Source organism: Rhyacophila brunnea, unplaced genomic scaffold, assembly GCF_057557595.1.
Source record: "Rhyacophila brunnea isolate RB1 unplaced genomic scaffold, BYU_Rbru_1.0 scaffold_9, whole genome shotgun sequence".
NCBI lineage: Eukaryota > Metazoa > Arthropoda > Insecta > Trichoptera > Rhyacophilidae > Rhyacophila > Rhyacophila brunnea.
Window position 1 is genome coordinate 19030282 of NW_028233361.1, and position 20242 is coordinate 19050523.

Here is a 20242-nt window from a genome sequence, read left to right on the forward strand (position 1 = left end):
ATTGCTTCCTCGCCGACAATCCCCTTCAGGGTGTTTCTGGCTTCCTCCCAAGCTGGGCAGTCAAACAGCGTGTGTGCAGGGTTGTCGTCATGGCCTCCACAGTGATGGCATTTACGGGTCTCCTTTCCCTATCCTGTGAAGGTAGTTGGAGAAGCATCCATGGCCCGTGAGCATTTAGGTCAGGTGGTAATTCAGCTCGCCGTGTTTCCTTTCGCACCGCGCGTTTAGGTTTCCGACGAGCTGATGTGTCCACCTGCCCTTTGTGGAGGCATTCCACCTTTCTTTCCATTTTTGCATGGTCAGCTCCTTAGCGTCGACTTTTTTTTGGCCGTTGTACACTGCTTGCCTTTCTTTGGCAAGTAGGTCTATGGGCGGGGTGGCAGTCAACACGAGGATGGCGTCCTCCGACACCGTGCGGTATGCCGAAGCGACTCTGAGTGCACTCCTTCTTTGCATCCTTGCCAGAGTGAGCCTCGTCCTCTCTATTTTCGTGGCATCGGCCCATATTACGGCGCCGTATAGGAGGACAGAGTGGACCACTTCGGAGTAGAGTTTCCGTCTTTTTTGTTTTGGTCCACCAATGTTGGGCATCAGCCTAGCAAGGTCTTCTGCAATTCTCGTTGCCTTGGACGCCGCCTTTTCTGCGTGCTCTGCGAATCGCAGCTTGTCGTCGATCTGCACTCCGAGGTACCGTAGTGATCTGGAGAACGGCACCTCGAAGCCGTCGACCTCAAGTTTTGGCGGCGCCAGCTTTCTGCGCCTTGTGAAAAAGACGGCTTCTGTTTTATGGACAGCGAGTTCGAGCCCTCTGCTGTCAAGCCATCTTTTGATTTTTCTTATAGTCTCCTCTGCAGCAAAACGTAGTAGCTGGATTGTTTTGGCTGTGACGAGGACGGCCACGTCATCGGCAAAGGCAACCAGAGTCGCTTCTTCGGGCAAGGGGATTTTAAGAAGGCCATCGTACATCGCATTCCATAGAGCTGGCCCAAGGACTGAGCCCTGTGGAACACCCGCCGAAACATTACGTTGGCACTTCTTGCCCATGCACTCATACTCGATTACTCGCTCCGTGAAGTAGCTCTCGACGAGTCTGACGATGTGCACTGGTGCGCCGATTTCGACAAGCGCATTGAGGGTTTGTTCCCAATTCGCCGTGTTGAAGGCGTTCTTGATGTCCAGTGCAATCAACACGACGTGCTTGCTTGCCTTGACACTTCCTTGCCAGGCAAGTCGGATCGTCGCTACTACCTTCGCTATTGCATCGATGGTAGATCGACGAGGATGGAAACCGTGCTGGTTGTGTGACAGTCCTTTGTCTTCATCCTCCAATGACTCCTGGAGTCGCTGAAGGATTAGTCTTTCTAGCAGCTTTCCGGCTCCATCGAGCATGCAGAGTGGTCGGTACGAAGATGGGCCAGGTGGCGTCCCCTTGCCTTTTGGTATAAGAACCAGTTTTTGCCTCTTCCAGGGCGAAGCGAAAGTTCCTTCCCACAGACATGTGTTAAAAACCGCCAGCAGCAGCTCAGGGTCAGTCAATGCGATTCGTTTGATGACCGCGTTTGGAATGCAGTCTGGTCCTGGTGCCTTCGCGGTTTTTATGCGCTTAGCAGCTATAAGCAGTTCTGCTTCGGAGAATGGGCTGATCACCTCGTCCATCGCAGCACAGAAGTTTTCTCTGGGCTGGTGCTGTGGAAAAAGGGTGCTTATTACCGACTCCAAATTGCCCGGACCCTCGAGGTAGGGGTCCACGACTGCAGTCCGGAGCCTCTTTCTCACAATTTTGTAGGGCATGCCCCAGGGATCTTCATTGACCGTACTGCACAGCTCGGCCCAGCATCTTGCCTTGCTCTTTTTGATGGCTCTCCGTAGCGCCTTCCTGTGGTCTTGGTGATTCCGTTTGAGGTCGTCGTTGCTAGGTCTCCGTTGCGCCCAGCGTCTGGAGGAAAGGCATTTGCGGCGGAGCTCAGCAATGTCTTCGTTCCACCAGTAGACTGGCCGTCGCTGGTTTTGGCTGCTACGTCTGAGCATTAAAGCGTCACAACTGTGTTGCAGTAGGTCGTTCAGAGCGCTGATAATGTCCTCAGCACTAGCACTCTGTGATTTGCTTAGCACCGCACTCCCTCTTTCAGCAACGGCTTCATCAAGTGCCGTCAGGTTGAGCTTTCGAACCCCCAACTGGTGTTTGCGAGATTCGGTTGAGGTCTGGTGAAGCGCGCTTCCAGATCAAAACTGATATAGCGGTGATCGCTGTGGGAGTATGCGTTAAGGACCTGCCAATTTCTGATTCTCCCCACGACTGATTCGTCCGCGAACGTGGCGTCAATGACCGAACCGCTGCTGCCTCGGACGAAGGTGTGACGACTTCCAATGTTAGCCGCATGTAAATGCAAGTGAGACACCATCTCAGAGAGCAAGACTTCTCTTCTGTCTGTTGTCGATGAGCCCCATTCTGGAGCTTTTGCATTGAAGTCTCCGGCAAGGATTACAGGTAAGATTGATGTTTTCACGTCATCTTCGAGGCGTCTGAGGTCATTTTCGAAGGCGTCTATGGGAGAATTGGGAGAGAAATAGCAGCTGTAAAGTCTAAGCTTTTCGATCTCTACCCATGTCCAGCCGCCTCCGTTATCACAACCGATCCCTGTGATGCGTAAGTGGGTAGTCGGCGCGTAGATTGCAGACCTCGAACCTGAGCCTGAGTACCATCGGTTTGGGGCATTGCGATGCTGCTCAGAAATTATCACGAGATCTGCTCGCCGCTCCTCGGCTATTTGCACCATCAGGTCCTGGGCAGCCTGGCAACCTTTCATGTTAATTTGGAGGACTCGGATCATTTTTTCTTTTTCTTGTTCTCCAATGCAGCTGTGAGGGTTGCGCAGTTTCTGCTCCCTGTCTGGTTATCGCAGCTCTTTTTGAGGTTGGCGCATGTCCTGCAATTGGGCTTGTTTGTGCAGGCTGCGGCTTTGTGGCCTTCCGTCCCGCAGCGATTGCACTCCTTGCTTCTGTCTTCAGGGCTTGTGCAATCCGCTGCGAGGTGCCCAAATCCATGACATTTGAAACACCTTGGGAGGTGAGCCCGAGGTCTTGGTCGGCAGTTCACCCAGCCGATCCGTATTTCCCCCCCCCCCTTGATAAAGTCTGCGGATGCATCTCTAGGCAGTCTGACGACCGCCAATTGGGTGCCACTAAAGGCTGGCCTCAGAGAGATGACTTTTGCATCCTTTGCCATTCGGGGGGACGCAGCCGTCAAAGCATCCATCAGCTCGATGCCATCAGTTGCTCCGTCAATATCACGAATTTCGACGATGACGCTGGGGGTTAGCTTTCTCACCTGAGCTCCTTCTCCCAGCGAGCCGCGCTTGCGAGCTCTTCGGTTTGGCTTGTGCCTCTTTTCATTTGCAGGAGCAAGTCTCCACTCCTGGTTTGTCGAATTCCTAAGACCTCGACATTCGGGAAAACGACGTTCTTCTTGATGCGCCTGAGAGTCTCCGCATAGGAGGCGTTTCCCTCAGCTTTAACTTCAATTGCGTCGTTTCTGGGTCCAGGAAGTTGTCTTGTCTTCTCTTTTCTTGACTTTTCTTTCCCTTTCTGGGACTTTTCTTCTTTTCTTTTCTTGTATTTAGAGTCTTCATTTTCTTTTTCTTTAGGGCCATTTGGTGATTTTCTCTTTGGTCTTGATTCTTCTTTTTTCCCCTCCTTCGCCTTTTCTGCTTTGGCCGTTCTCTTGGAAGTGACTTTGCGCCACTTTTCATCTTCTTTTGGAGACCCAGCTTCCGTGAGTGATGAAGTCTGGGTAGCCATGGTTTCTACCTTCGGCCCAGTCACAGCCACGTCTTGGCAGGTGCCCGTGTCATGCTTGCGGAGGTCAGCCAATATCAAAACCGCATTGGTGATCTCTGCTAGTCCCTCCTTTATCGGGGCGTGGACGTTGGTTTTTTCCTTGATGTACGCCATCAGGGACATGACCTTTGCCTCCAGCAAGTCCACCGTCTCCCACATCTTCGTCGTATTTGTTTTTGTTTTAGTTTTATTAGTAATCATAGTTGATCCCACGAGTAGCAAGGGAAGAAGTCCATCCGACCAGAGCCCCGCATAGCCGGATAAGCCAGAATACTCAGAGGGGTTGGCAGGTACCTCTGAGGGATCGTTTGCAACCTGTTATTTTGCGTCTACAGGCCACTCATCCATCAACACGATGCCTTCCACTATATCTTGGGTTAAAGACGTTGTCTGTTCTTAGTAAGCTGCCGGGGCAGCGGAAGCCCCCCTACCACGACAAGGTGACAGACGCAGGGGGGACCTGACCTAACCTAACCCAACCTTTTTTTTTTCCGGCGGGGGGAAATCTTCGTAAGACACCACCAACAGTCAGCGGCGACTGTTCACCTGTCTTGCATTTCAAGATGGCTCTCAACTCTTGCCATGCTGGGCAGTCAAAAAGCGTGTGATTCGCATCATCCTCAATACATCCGCCGCACTGATAGCACTCACGGGTAGCTTCCTTACCTATTTTGTGTAGGTAAGTTCCGAAGCATCCGTGTCCCGTGAGCATTTGTGTCAGGTGGTAGCTCAACTCGCCGTGTTTTCTCTGGCACCATGCTTTGAGGTCACCGACGAGTTTATGCGTCCACCTGCCTTTTGCGGATGTATTCCACCTTTCTTGCCACTTATGCATGGTCAGCTCTCTGGCTTCAGCCTTCTGCGTCCCGTTGTACACCGCTTGCCTTTCGTGTGCTAGCAGGTCGATAGGCGGGATTGCAGTAAGCACCAAGATGGCTTCTTCCGACACCGTGCGGTATGCCGATGCGACTCTCAGTGCACTTCTCCGTTGAACTCTGGCTAGGCTCAGTCGTGTCCTCTCGATATTTGTTGCCTCTGCCCATATCGGGGCACCGTATAGGAGTATGGAGTGTACGACTTCGCTATAGAGTTTTCTTCTTTTCGGTTTCGGCCCACCTATGTTAGGCATGAGTCTGGCAAGGTCTTCGCCTACTTTCGCCGCTTTTGAAGCTGCTTTTTCCGCGTGCTCCGCAAAGCGTACTTTATCGTCGATCTGCACTCCGAGGTACCGTAGAGATCGTGAGAATGGTACCACGAAGCCGTCAACCTCGAGTGTTGGGGGAGCCAGCTTTCTTCGTCTTGTGAAAAAGACAGCTTCAGTTTTCTGGACGGCTAGTTCGAGTCCCGCATTGTTCAGCCATTTCTTCACGCTTCGTATGGCTTCTTCTCCAGCTGGGCGAAGCATTGGTACCGTTTTTGCCGTAACAATGATAGCCACATCGTCAGCAAATGCTGTCATTATGGCTTCTTTGGGCATGGGCACCCTAAGCAGGCCATCGTACATGGCATTCCACAGGGCCGGTCCCAATACTGAACCTTGAGGAACCCCTGCTGTGATGCTTCGCTCACACTTCTTGCCCGCACTGTCATACTCTAGTATCCTATCGGAGAAATAGCTGCTTATTAGTTTTAGCAGATGTCCTTGGGTCCCAATTTCGGTCAATGCGTTGAGGGTCTTTTCCCAATTGGCCGTGTTAAAGGCATTTTTAAAATCCAGGGCAATCAGTACGCAATGTTAGCAGGCCTTTACGCTTCCGTGCCATGCGTGCCATTACGATGGTGGATCGGCCTGGTCGGAACCCATTATGTTGCGGCGATAGTCCCGTCTCTTCGCCTTCTAGGGATTGCTGGAGTCTTTGTAGGATTAGTCTTTCCAGCAGTTTCCCGACTGCGTCCAGCATGCAGAGTGGTCTATACGAGGAAGGGCCAGGTATGCCTTGTTTCCCTTTAGAGATGAGCACGAGTCTTTGCTTCTTCCAGGGAGTTGCAAAGATTCCTTCGGACAGACAAGTATTATATACAGCTAGCAGCAGATCAGGGTCCCTCAAAGCGATTCGCTTAATGACCGCATTTGGGATGCAGTCCGGGCCAGGTGCTTTGGCCACTTTAATCCGCTTTGCTGCTTCTATCAGTTCAGCCCGAGAGAATGGAATAAGTACGTCATCCTGGTCTGTCGCTGTCTGCTTTCCTCTCTCAGGATGCCGCGGAAAAAGTCCATCTACTACAGACTCCAGATTTTTTGGGTTCTCGAGGTAGAGATCAACGGTTGTTTTCCGGAGCTTGTTTCGCACTAACTTGTAGGGCATTCCCCATGGGTCGGTGTTAATTGAGTGACACAGTTCTGCCCAGCATCTCGCCTTGCTCTCTTTGATGGCTCTCTGTAATGTTTTTTTGGCATCGCGGTAAGCAAGCCGTTTTTCCTCGTTGCAAGGACTTCGCTGCGCTCGGCGTCGGGATGATAGACACTCACGACGAATCACAGCAATTTCGTCGGTCCACCAGTAGACTGGCTTGCGCTGAGTGTGTCCGCTGCGCCTTGGCATCGATGCATCGCAGATGTGTCGTAGTGAATCATTGAGCGATCGGACCACGTTTTCAGCCCCCGTCTCGCTATCTATGGCGTTTATTATGTCAACTCGTCTTGTTTCAACCGCCTCGTCGAAGGCTTCCAAGTTGAGTTGTCGGACGCCCCAACCAGCAGTTGTCATTTTTGCTTGTTGTCTAGTGCGATGTTCTTCTACCTCGAAGCTGATATACTGGTGGTCGCTGTTTGAGTAAATATCAAGGACCCGCCAATCTTTTACTCTTCCTGCAATAGGCTCGTCCACAAATGTAATGTTGATGACCGAGCCACTGCTGCCTCGAATAAAAGTATTTCTGCTACCAGTATTTGCTGCGTGCAGGTGCAAGTGGGATGCCATATTTGAGAGCATCGCTCCTCGTCTGTCTGTGGTAGCTGAACCCCACTCTGGAGCTTTAGAGTTGAAATCCCCTGCGACGATCACTGGTAAGGTGGACATCTTCACGTCGTCTTCGAGGCGTTGGATATCCTTTGCGAAGGTCTCGAGAGAAGAGTTAGGCGAGAAATAGCAGCTGTATATTCTCAGCTCTGCTGTTTCTGCCCATACCCAGCCACCATCTCTGTCGGTTCCAACACCTGTAATGCGTAGCTGGCCAGTCGGTGCGTAGATTGCGGATCTCGAGTTGGTATCCGCATACCACCTGTTGGCTGCGTCGCGGTATTGCTCGGAGATAATCACGAGGTCCGCTCGTCGCTCTTTAGCTATCTGTACCATCAGATCTTGGGCAACCTGGCAGCCATCGAGGTTGATTTGGAGGAGTCTTAACATTTTTTCCTTTTTTCCTCTAATGACGCTTTGAAGGTTGCGCAGTTTCTGCTACCTGTCTGATGGTCACAATTCATTTTTAAGGCAGCGCAGGTCGTACAGTTCGGTTTGTTTTGACAAACTGCTGCTTTGTGGCCTTCCTGGCCACACCGGTTGCACTCCTTACTTCGGTCCACCAAGCTACTGCAGTCGGCTGCCACGTGTCAAAATCCACGGCATCTGAAACACCGCGGCAGATGAACACGCGGTCTCAGCCTGCAGTTGACCCAGCCAATCCGCACTTTTCCGGCCGTGATGAGTCCGGTAGATGCCACTCTTGGCAGTCTGACGATTGCCAGTTGAGTTCCTCCGAAGGCAGGTTTCAATGACAAAATTTTCGCATTCCTTCTTATCTCCGGTGAAACGGCCGATAGCGACTCAAAGAGCTCACCCTCATCTGTTGCGCCGTCAATGTCGCGTATCTCGACGGTGACGCTAGGGGTAAGTTTGCTGAGCGTCGCACTCTCACCAAGAACCCTGGCAATGGCCCCCATCAGCTCGTCGGTTTGTTGCGTCCCATGTCTCATATAGAGTAGCAGGTCGCCTTGCTTCGATTTTCGAATGGACGACACTTCCACATCTCTCAGCGTTACCTCTTTTTTATCTTCCTGAGTGTGTCGGCATAAGATAAAGAAGAGCCTTCAGTTTGGATCTGAATTGCTTCATTCCTGGGTCCAGGAGGCGATTTCCGTTTTAATGGTTTGACACGTGATTTCGTCCCTTCCGAGCCTTCTATTCTCTTGGCGGCTAGAGGCAGGTCTTTCACAGCCTGATTCGCCTTTTGCGAGGCCTCATGTTTGGTAGGCACTCTTTTGGCTTTTCTTGGCCTCTTAGAGACCTTCTGCCAGTTGTCTTCAGTTGTTTTCTTCTCTTTTTTTTCTGTCTGCGTTGTTTTGTCGTTTTTGACAACTTTCAGCTCTGCAGAAAGAGCATTTGCTGTATCCTTATGGACAGCAAAGCCGCGAATCAGTCTAGTGATTTCAACTAGCCCTTCTTTAATTGGGGCGTGTACGTTGGTTTTTTCTTTAATGTAAACCATTAAAGAATTTACCCGCCCATCTAGTAAGTCAAATATCTTCCACATATCATCGTTTGTTTTATTTTTTTCTCCATAATATATCCCACGAGTAGCTAGGGAAAAAAAGTCCGTCCGACCAGAGCCCCGCATAGCCGGATAAGCCAGGATACTCATAGGGGTTGGCAGGTACCTATCAGGGATCGTTTGCGGCCTGTTATTTTGCGTCTACAGACCACTCATCCATCAGCACGATGCCTTCCACTTTATCTTGGATTAAAGACGTTGTCTGTTCTTGGTGACTGCCGGAGCAGCTGAAGCCTCCCTACCACGGCAAGGTGACAGACGCAGGGAGGAACCTACCTAACCCAACCTGACCTAACCTAACCCAACCTAACCTAACCTGACCATGCATTGCCTCATTTTCAGCTTCCAAAGACAGCAGCTGGAGGCGCGATGCAGGAGTCTAGATGAGGACCTATGCGACATCGGATCCGTGATAGTTCACAAGGAACTATCACGAAAGGTAGTATCATACATGATTAAAATAGTGCAGGATATTGGCAAAATAAACGAAGCCAGGACACAAAATGCCGAACACTCTTCAAGTCAAACGGAAGGCCTGGTGATTTCTGTCAACAGTCCGTCATCTCGTTGCTGTAGGATTGGTTTCCCGAATAGACCAAATGTTCAGGAGACGAAAAACAAATTTCATAATCCTATATTTAAATACATGGAGATATTTAAATTGTTATTTTTACAGCATATGAATGATGTATTCATTACCATTACAAAGTAATTTAAAGAAAGGGATGGTTCTAGTCCAATTAGATACAGAAAAACATTCTGCATTAAAATGTCGATTTCGACAAAAACGGATATTCGGGAAACCAATCCTATAGCGACGATCTCCTGAAGAGTTTTCTGTGGTTTCCTCTTCACAAGAGCAAATGCGGAGAAGTTCCTGTTAAGACCCACAGTAGTATATCCCTCCTGATCCCAACACTATATAGTAAATTAATAAAAAAAAAAAAAAACTATATAGTAAAAAAAAGACTAATAAATAAAGAAAACTCCAATTGAAGATCTACAAACCTTGTACATAATAAGCAAGGTCAATAATAAATGCAACTCCCATATTTAAAAAAAAAAAAAAAAAAAAACCTAACCTAACCTAACCTACCCCAACCTAATATTACCTAATATAATCTTAGTTTGTGATAATGAAGTAAGTATCAAAATCTATGAGCATTTTAAATTAACAATTATTGGATCGAAAAGCCTACGCGCCGACAGACAAAGGTACTTATTATAATTGTCTACATGGAATAAACTGTTTTCGTAAAAAAAAATCATAAAATCTCATGACGGCATCTGCGGCACAATTACCTAAGTTTTAATTAACGTCACTTTTTAAATAGGTATTTATAGTATTATTTGAATCTGATTTTAGGGACCTAATACATACTTATTTTTTGCCAAAATATTGTTTAAAATCCTAATTTTCATAGTGTTTATATTCTTTTACGATTAATTGGGTTACAATAGTATATTGATACGTGAAGACTACTTTTTCCTTAGTGCAAATAGATCATTTGATTGTTGTAGTTGATTTGTGAATATCATCCATTTCCGATGTGACGAACATCTTTTTAAATGTTGTCAGCGCTTTGTGAAAACAGTCTATTCAATTTTGCGAATATAATAATATATTCCCCATTTAATATTGGGTGGAAATTAATCGCACAATGCAATAATCAAAATTCACAAAAAAAAATAACTTTAACATTTGGAAAGTGGTTTTCACATATATTAAATGATTTCACAAATAAATATATGAAATCACATAAAATAGTTTGTTTCACAAAACAAAAATCATAAATCACTCATTGTAAATATAAGTTCACTCAATTTTGACAACTGCACACATTTGTAAAATTGTTCATCACAAAGAAAAGGTAGAAATTCACAAATGTCAAACTAATAATTGTAGCAGGAATACAATTTATTAGAAGGCAATCGCAAAAATGATGCTTAGGTGTCAATATAATTAATGTTTAACGCAGTAATATATATGTGTATATTCGTGCTGCTATCGTTCATATATTATTTGATGTAAATTTACAACCAAATAACACCACCTAGGTATATCTTTTTCGGTTCATCGATATAAATTTTGGTAAATGTGGCGCAGATGCCGTCATGAGATTGTATAAGTATCATTTTTTAACTAAACCTAACCTAACCTATTCTAACGTAATCTAACCTAATATAACTTAACCTAACCTAACCCAACTTAACCTAACCTAACCCAACCTAACCTGACCTGACCTAAACTAAACTAACCTAACCTAACCTAACCTAACCTAACCTAACCTACCCCAACCTAATATTAGGTACCTAATAATATAATCTTAGATTGTGATAATGAAGTATCAAAATCTATGAGCATTTCAAATTTTAAATTAACAATTATTGGATCGAAAAACCTATCTGCCGACAGAAAAAGGTATTTATTATAATTGTCTACTGGAATAAACTGTTTTCGTAAAAAAAATCATAAAAGCTCATGACGGCATCTGCGGCACAATTACCTAACTTTTAATTAACGTCACTTTCTAAATAGGTATTTATAGTATTATTTGAATCTGAAAGTAGGTGCCTAATACATACTTATGTTTTGCCAAAATATTGTTTAAAATCATTAAACCTAATTTTCATAGTGTTTGTATTCTTTTACGATTAATTGGTTACAATAGTATATTGATACGTGAAGACTTCTTTTTCCTTAGTGCAAATCGATCATTTGAGTGTTGTAGTTGATTTGTGAATATCATCCATTTCCGATGTGACGAACATCTTTTTAAATGTTGTCAGCGCTTTGTGAAAACAGTCTATTCAATTGTGCGAATATATATTCCCCTTTTCCAAATACAATTTAGTCGGAGTACTTCTGTGTTTCAACAAAGATGTTTTTATAAAATAAAATATATATAAATTTTCCAAGGCAAGTAGTTTCTAAAAAATAAAAATAAAGTGCTTGGAGTTGTAGGTAGGTAGGTATCTATTTACATACAAAGACAATCTTAGTTTAAACAAAATAAATAATAATAATTGTTAGGCTTAATACGATCAAGACGTATGAAGTTGCCAAAGACGTCATAATAATTATGTAACATAATTAAAACACTGCAAAAGGACATGGGGAGTCAGTTTAATAGAATGAAAAAATTACCATCACGCCTTTGAACCCGGAGCCTTCAGATAAAAGGCCAGCACATACGCATTGGACTACAGGGATATTGTAAACAATCTTAAAGGTACCTACTTAATAATATCTTGTAAAAGTGATTTTTAATATTTCTGTGGTAAGGTATATCCGTTTGGATGTCTGTATAGGTTTAGGAAGAACAGTAGGACGTCGACAACATCGTCAATAAAGCATAGATTAAGTAATTAATAACTATACCAATATTCATCAAAAATGATGTTAGCCATAAGCAAGTTTCAAAGTTAGCAGGTACGTAAAATGATAATAATGTTTTTTTTACCCAAATATTATTTCACCATACCTTTAATTAAAAATAGCCTTATATTCTTAGAAAATATTTATATTGTCTACAGAGGTAATTTCAATTAATCTTATGGATACTTTATGCATCAGTACTGGCAGCACTATGCGAAACAAAATTACAAAACACAAAAGTTGCCTAACCTGTAAAAATGGCCGTAGCTGTCGTCCACGGTTTGTTTTTGAGTAATTTAAATAATAAGAGTGTTCTCGGTGTTTCAGTGAGTGTCAATTTTATGTTGTACAATAAATGAACAATTTGTCTGGCATTCGTACACCGTTTGGAGTTAATCTGGAGTCCGTGGAAAACGTAAGTTCATTTTAAAGTCGCAGTTAGTACGTTAGTTCTCCGCCCACTAGACATCTATTTGCAGCTGATAATTGTCATGTGTTTTATTTCTTTTGCATGATTACATTCTGTATATTGATGACATTTAACAATAGGATAATTACTTAAAAAAATTCCAGCACGGTTATTCACGGGTGGGTTGTTCATTGCGCATTTCAAACGGAAAGGGGTTAGGTCATGTCAAAGCCAATATTGTGACGTAGCGAGTAATTTGCATTAATTTTTATCTATATTTTATTTTATAAGCTGGTACAGTGATAATGCAGCTATTTTTAACGTGTTATACATAAAACAATGATTTTGGCACAATGACAGAATCATGCAACCACTTGAAAAATGATTGTTGTGTCTAATAGCCATAACCTCTATTAGCTGTCATTTTTTTTCAAATACCTTAGAACCCCTCAAATGCATTCAAATAACGAAATTGTTGTACGATTGGCGATACATTGAATAGTATGGATTAATTTACTGTCAAAATTAACGCCAATGGTGCACCACTATTATGATTTTTCTCATTTTTTCACCAATCATTCCCATGACAGTTATTTTTCTTATAGTTCACAGTAGCCACTTGAAATTAAAAGACTTAGCTTTCCAACTACAGTCCCATATACCTAATTATGTTTTATATAGATCCATAAGTAATTTGATATCCATATTATGAAAATCAATGTTTGTGAAAATTATGCATAGGTAACTATTAATTGTATTAGCTTGCATGAATGTCACATACCGACCCTTATGTTATCTGAATTATTAATTTGAAAGTAATTCTAGCATGTCATCTGCGTACAGTTTTCTAATGGTTTGAATACATACCTAGGTATATTGATAAGTAGATTGCTTAAGTACTTACATTATCTCATCTTATCTGATCATAGTAATTGTGCAGTAAGTATTAATAGCAGGGATATGTAGATACATTTATATAATATGTATTATATTTTAGAATATCAATGAGTGAACATTCATAGTTATAACATTATGACATAAATATTATAGTAGATTTTTATCTTCATACCAGCGAATAATATACCTACCTGAATTACAGTTACCTACCTCCTTAAAATAAAATGCCTGTTTGTTAACATTGTGAATATAATAAATAAATTACATAAGTTACATAAAAATACATAAAATAATTACATAAATAGTAAGCAACTATTAAGTAAATTATATTTGATACCCTTTAGTTAACTTTGCTACATACATTCTTTACACTAGGAATTGCACACAACAATAACATACCTAGATATTAATATACTTAATGCCTTTGTAGGTATAGATACACATCATAAGCAATATATTGTAATATTATTCGATAACTAAGAGAATACATTTTTTTTTATTTTGGTGTTACCAAGTTTTTCTTCTTTTCTTGTTACCAAGTTGTTCGTACAAGGTGGTTGTTAGTAATTTTGAACAATCACAAACACCCAGGCTTTGAGAAAAACACATAAATGTTTTTGTCATGACCGGGAATCGAATGGTGGCTCTCGGGTGGAAGGCCAGCGCCTTACCCACTGCACCACGAGAGCCGCCTATTTAGGTATATTACATTATTTAAGTTTAATTCTCTTTAGGAATACTAGATGTGATTAAGTACTCCAGATGGCCACCAGAATGAGAAAGCTAAGTAATAATAAATTTTGTCATTATTTGGAGAATCGTAAATACTTACTTAGTTTAAGTTTTAAGGCTTTAATGCTTAAATAATTGAGTTGTAAACTATTTTTTTATGCAACGAATACGACACAAGATTTGAGAATGTAACATTCTATATCTATTGTGAACATACTTAACCCTTACAGACCCAAGCCTAAAATTGAATACTTTTAACGGTTTTCTCTTTAAAACATATCTAAAATGGGTTTGAAGAAATCAAAAATATATTTTTTTTTTTTTTTACTTTCTTCGTTATTTAGAAAAAGCGACCCTCACATTTGTGATGGTCGGGTCTCAAACACTACAATAATAGGAATGGAAAGTTGAAATGTAAAATGTAAAGAACTGTTTTTTACGATTTTGAGACATTTTTTTATTTTTAATATGGGGCACAATGAACAATTATAACAATATATATTAAATACAATATTAATTAGTTAGAAATTACTAATAAAATTGATGTACAAGAATAAAACCTATGGTTGTAGTGGATGATTGTGGTGCTACATGTAAGTTCCACAAATTACCATCGGTGTCAAAATTCGAATCTGATGAGTCATCTTTGTCGATAGTTGGCGGAATGTAATCAAAATCATTCTCATCATCGTCTTTTTACTCAACATCGGAATTATCTCCATTTCCTATTAAATTATTTATCAGATTCAATATTTTCCATTTTGAAATCTAAAATAAATATAATAAATATAAACAACATGTATAACAACATAAATCAATATAATTAAGTTCTTTAATCTTCAAATAATATGAAATTCCTAATGAGTAAAAAGATGAAAATTGGTAATTTAGTGACTGTTGAGACCTGGCACTCACAAACGTGAGTCACAAGATTGAACATGTCAAAAACATAATAAATTAATAGTTATGACTTCAAAAACTAGTTAAATATGTTGCAGGATATGTTTATTACATTATTCATCCCAAAAATATCATTGGGAACAATTTTTTGGTAATAAAATCAATAAAGTACTCACACAGAATGCTCCTTACACAGTGCTGTCAAAATGTCACTTTGCAATGTTCCAGTGTCGCCAACCGACGCACGTATAGAATTAAGGATGACTGTTTTCACTCTGCCAACTACACTCACTTTCATGTGAGCCAGGGCCAAACCACATACACTACCAAAATAATTATTTATTCCATACTAAAGTGACCCTCACAAGAGTGAGTGCAGGGTCTGTAAGGGATAATTTGAAAATATCTCATGGATATACCTACCCACTATTAAAAATCATTTAAAAAAAACAATACGATACCCGACGGGACTTGCACCTGTAACCGCTGAATTCGGGCCAGTGTGCGTTTCCAAAGTAAGTATTGTGCAATATAATACTTAATAGACTCTTCCACTCTGCTCGATCCATCGTTATCTTCATGTGATGAAGCATTTTTAGCGCTTGTACGTCTCTCTGTATGCCAACAAGTCACCGAAGTCGTGGTCTTCCCACACCCCCGTTTGCCTTCTGGATCATTAAACGTGAGGTGCTTTGTCGGTCCTTGATAATCCATATATATTAGGTACTTGGTTGATCTATTGCAACCGCTGGGTTCTTATAAACTAGATGACGTTGGGATCATCAAAAAGTTTGTAGAGCTCATGCCTATAGAGACGTCACCAGTTGCCATTAGAGTCGTATTCATATAGGTACTCAGGAGCTTTGAGCATTTGGAATTTTGGTGCCCCTATATAAGTATATCTAATAAATTGAAATGAAACAAAACTTACATTGATTTCGAAAAAAAATTATGTTTGTATACATTATTATATTGTTTTTCAATGTGTGTTTGGAGTAAGAGTATAGACTTAATGTGTTGAGCAAGTGGCTGACATACATTTTTCGTAATAAAAAACAAAAATCGGTTACGTAATACAAACCTCCACTCTATGGAGGTCCACATGATCTTCTTAGGATTTGACATGGCAAAAAAATAAATATTGGTTTATAATTAATGGACATTTCAAAAACACTACATGTAAAATATTCATTATCTCGTTATCATTATTATTATAAATAAAATCGACATTATCAAGCATTTACAAAACCAATTCTTAGTAAAAACATATAGCATTATACTAATTGAACAGATAATTATTATCATAGACCTGTAATATTCTGTTATAGGTACAAGTGGTATTCTTTGGTTCGATAGAAGATAGGTATTGCAGATGAGATACGGTAGTCGTTGTTCGCGATGATAGAGGAGGCGAGATTTTATTTACTGTTTTAAATAACTACAATGGTACAATCGATGCAATATAATAAATAAAACACAACATATAGTACTAATTCTACATCTTTTAGTATTTTTAGGACCGGTTTCGTCCGCTTCAAAGGGACATTGTCAATTAATTGTTATACAATACAGATATTTTTGTATTACTTAACAAATTTAAAAAAAGCAATTTTTTTACTTGATATGAATAATAATTACATATTTAAGTAAAATGATAATTTTATTAAAAGCACATACTTAAATCTATTGTGACCTCACCGGAATCGAACCCGGATCCGAAAGATGAAAGGCCAGCGCCTTACGCACTTGATGTCAATAGAGTCTGAAATGTATTTTTTTTAGTTTTTCTTTCTTTCACTGTTAAGTATGTACTGCAAAGTAAGTAATGAACATACATTACATTATAAATAAACTCTTCAAATAATATTGAAGTCATTTTTCTTATTTGTATTCGTATTATTTACTTATAACAAGTCCGTTTTCATCCTTAGGATATTCTCAATTGGTTTTTATGCACCTACCTAAATATAATTGTGGAAATACGTACAGAAAATAAAAATATTTAAGTGTTTCTTGTTCTTAATTTGATTTTGAAAGAAGTGAGAAGAATTTTATAAAAAAATACGCGTTTGATTATATTGTAAATTTGGTGCTGTCGATATGCAAAGGGATATTACCACTCGTTGAAATGCAAATATATGAAAAAAGATAACATCTCTTTAAAAAAAATCATTATCTTTTGATGATAATATCTTTTCTTACCTTATCATTATTCGCTTGTGTCTTCTGGGAGTATTATTGTCAAAATGTTTTTTTTTTAAATTTATTTTTGACATTTTATCTTACTCGTGAATGAGAATAGTTATTCTTCAACAGCTGATTGCAATTCTTTTTTTGTTGCTAAGTAAGTAGGCAAGTATTCCTATTAAAATCCAATTCCCACACGACTGTGGAAATTCCCACGGTATGCTCGTATTGTACGGTGTAACGGCGCTCTCACCTCCAACGCTACACGTATGCTGTTGTCGGCAGGTTCTCATATTTAGATTGTTTCTTGTGAGGTGTATTCTTGAAATCTTGGATGATGCGCGAAGTGGATGCTATTCACGTGGCTACCACGTGGGCATACTTATGAAAACTCTCACGAAGACAATGTTATAGCTTTGGAAAACTCTTATGAACATGTAATATCAGATTAAGATAATTTTATAACATAATTATAGAGACCATCATGTGGGCATTACTATTTTTGTGGGTCTTATAATTGTTTTTTAATGCGCAAAATTTAAGTCATGGTAGTTTCGACATTGTTGCTTACATTTACATTAGCAAGCAATTGACGATAGTATGTGCAGTAAGTAGCGTGGTCCCTATTGTCGCGATTTTTCTGTCAATAGGGAAATCTTCGCACGTATTCATTGTCATGGGGGTTCGGAGGCAAGGCCTGTCTGGTAACAGTCTGGCCGGTGCAGACTGCAGAGCGCGCAGGGTTCTCGAGGCGATCCTGTCGACGCGCGCTGTCCGGTGGCGCGAGCGCAGGCGCGTGACTCACGCTGCCGGGAATAGCCCGCGGGAAACGGGGGCGCGACGCGGCGCGGAGGACCGACGGGGGCCAGCGCCGCCGGGACCGCCAGTAGCGGCTCCGTCGCCGACCGCATATCATCCGTTAGAACGTTTCGTCCGCGCCTCTTCCTGCTCGGCCTCGCGCGCGCGAACTATCCTTCGACTCTGTAGATGTCTCAGGCGGGAGAGCTCTCCCGTCGGCTCGACCGCCATCGCTGTCGGATGCGGCGCTCGGGGGCGGCGGCCGTCCGGCGCTGAGGGCCCCCGCGGCCATGCGAGGAGCGCCGCCGCGTCGCCCTCGCCCCCGCCCCCCGCAGCCCTGAGCGGGTCGCGTCCCCGCCGACATGCCGGTCCGAGACCGATCGGGGGAACCAGAGCCAAAGCGCTGCAAGCATTGTGACGGTCTGTACCCTCACTGACTGACTTCCGCCTCCTTCGAGGATGACGTTTGCTTCCGCTCTTTCACTCCAGCACTAGTGACCGACCTCATCCCTTTTATTTTGACGTTTAACATGATGCTCGACATAAATGAGGAGGTGTTTGTGTAGTCTCAACCTAGTGTTTTTTTTTTATGTATATAGGAGAAATAATGATCTAGTTTGAAAACAGTTTTGAGCAAATATATTCCAGACTCTTAAATTTAACCTCGATAGTGATTTCCGAGCCAAAACTTCTACATCTCGAGTCAAGCCTCTCTAGCCATCTCCTTAAGTTGATGCGTATCTCTTTATAATCAGTTTAGTGACTTGTTTCTACAACCTGACTGGAACACCTTCTCAGATACTTCTCATTGGACACTACACCCTTTTTATCGTTTAGCCTTATCTTTTGACAAGTCATTGATTGGGTTTGGATTCGGTTACTAGTGGTGCCTGTCAGTGGCGAGTGAAAGAGTTGAGGCTGCCCCGGGCTTGGAAGATTGAAGTTGCTCTAACACCTGTGTGAATTGCTTGATGCTCGTTAATAACCTGTGTTATGTTGTCTCGTCAATAATAAATTAATAAAAAACACCGTTTTTACAACGGCAAGTCGAGTGTTGTTGTTATTTCACGCACAAATCGTTTCAACTGTCATATTATTCAAATGCTCTTATACTTTCCAGTCTACTCTTGGTAATGTTACAATAATTTTACGTAACTATTTATGCCTGTCGTTAAAAAAAAATGTATGTATACTTTTGTAAACCATTGTAAAGCAGAATAGCCTTCCATTCAGAGAAGAGCTCAATTGCTTCCAAATAAAGAAAAAAAAAAAAAATATCAAACGATTCAGTCTCTTATCAATTGTCATGCTTGATAACTTCAATCAAACTTTAAAACAAGAATATTAGAACACAAACAATTTCAATTACCATTCGAGACTGGAGTAAAATATAATGAAATTTGTCAAAAGCATTTTGTTCCTAAGTTATGAGTCTACGACAATATCGATTTAATAAATTAATGACATTTTAAACGAATTGTGCTCCCTCACCCTATGATTTTAATAATCAACCAAATATAATAAAAATATCTAGTAAATTTATACTAACATGAAGTTATTTATGTACGTGTCTTATGTTTTTATTATTGATTATACCTACATTATATTTGTTTTTTGACGTCTATAGATTTTCCTGAATATAAATGAAAATCTATTATATACACATATAATAGCTAGTTTTAGTTTTCGCATTGATGATTTATACTTATGTATGTTAAAAATAACTACAGATTGTAAGACGTGATCTATATAATATATTATTATAGGTATATATTGAATAATTTAAATATCTAATTGAGTGGGTGTGAAGAGTGAATAGTCTATCTGTATGAGACTGAATTTATATAGGAGATAATCCGTGACATCTACGATAAGTATTACGATTTGACAATGATAAGATAATAAGTGTGTGAAATAATTACCTACTTATTGCAATTTTACCGTTTATTCATATAATATATAGGTACTACATAATTATTAAATTTGAATAGTCACGACGAAAACACCCGGGACAGTAAAGAATACAATAATTACTTTACGCTTGATATAATATGTTCTAAATATTATGTTGTTGTTTTGTAATCAATATTTTTCTGTTTTTGATTAAACTTTAGTATTTTTTATTATTAAATAAGAGCTAATTCTCTTAACCCAAAACACGATCGTATTAATATATATACCAGGGGTCGCCAACTTCTCTGTTGTTGCGGTTGACTTTTTACATAAAAATATAACATAATTATTATTATTATGTTTTGATAATATTATCTTCGACCAGGCGTTCATCATGGGGTATGTAATCTTAAGAAATCTTCAGTATAGGAATCAGTGTGCGAAAAACGATGATATCACTTTACATGACTATGTGGATCCAAAGAAAAAATATATAAGTAAGAATACATAATATTTTAATATTTTTCTCGACTAAAGTTTTTATATAATCTTCCAATTACTAAGATTGATTTTATAATAAGTAGGCGTAGGTATATATTATTATAAGATACTCCGTTTTTTGTGTATGTAAAAATTTGACTTTAAATACTAACATAGGACGTACTGAACAATTAAAAATAATTAAATTATATATCTTCTTTTAGGATATGCTCTTGTCAGTA

At 40.7% G+C, this 20242-nt stretch overlaps 2 protein-coding genes across 3 annotated transcripts in view; one reads left to right on the plus strand and one right to left on the minus strand.

Annotated features, from left to right (window-relative positions):
• Window positions 1-2150: 2150 nt before the first annotated feature.
• LOC147063361 (uncharacterized) lies at window positions 2151-2831 on the minus strand. The gene has a single exon (XM_085960033.1). It carries the CDS (start codon window positions 2829-2831, stop codon window positions 2151-2153), a length of 681 nt encoding a protein of 226 aa, XP_085816159.1.
• A 9124-nt stretch (window positions 2832-11955) lies between these two features.
• Window positions 11956-20242, plus strand: part of Mrtf (Myocardin-related transcription factor) — a 191375-nt gene continuing 183088 nt past the window's right edge. Inside the window, exon 1 of one of the 2 annotated variants that reach the window (XM_085959372.1) lies at window positions 11956-12119. Coding sequence is in view for 1 of the 2 variants with exons in the window: in XM_085959371.1 (XP_085815497.1) it covers window positions 17990-18047 (58 nt within the window). In the remaining variant the exon portion in view is untranslated. Of the gene's footprint in view, window positions 12120-17714; window positions 18048-20242 lie in introns of those variants that run through there. The other variant, XM_085959371.1, reaches the window with a different exon arrangement.

Excerpts from the sequence above, each read along its gene's own strand:
- LOC147063361 (XM_085960033.1), bottom strand. The coding sequence starts at position 2,831 with ATGATCCGAGTCCTCCAAATTAACATGAAAGGTTGCCAGGCTGCCCAG.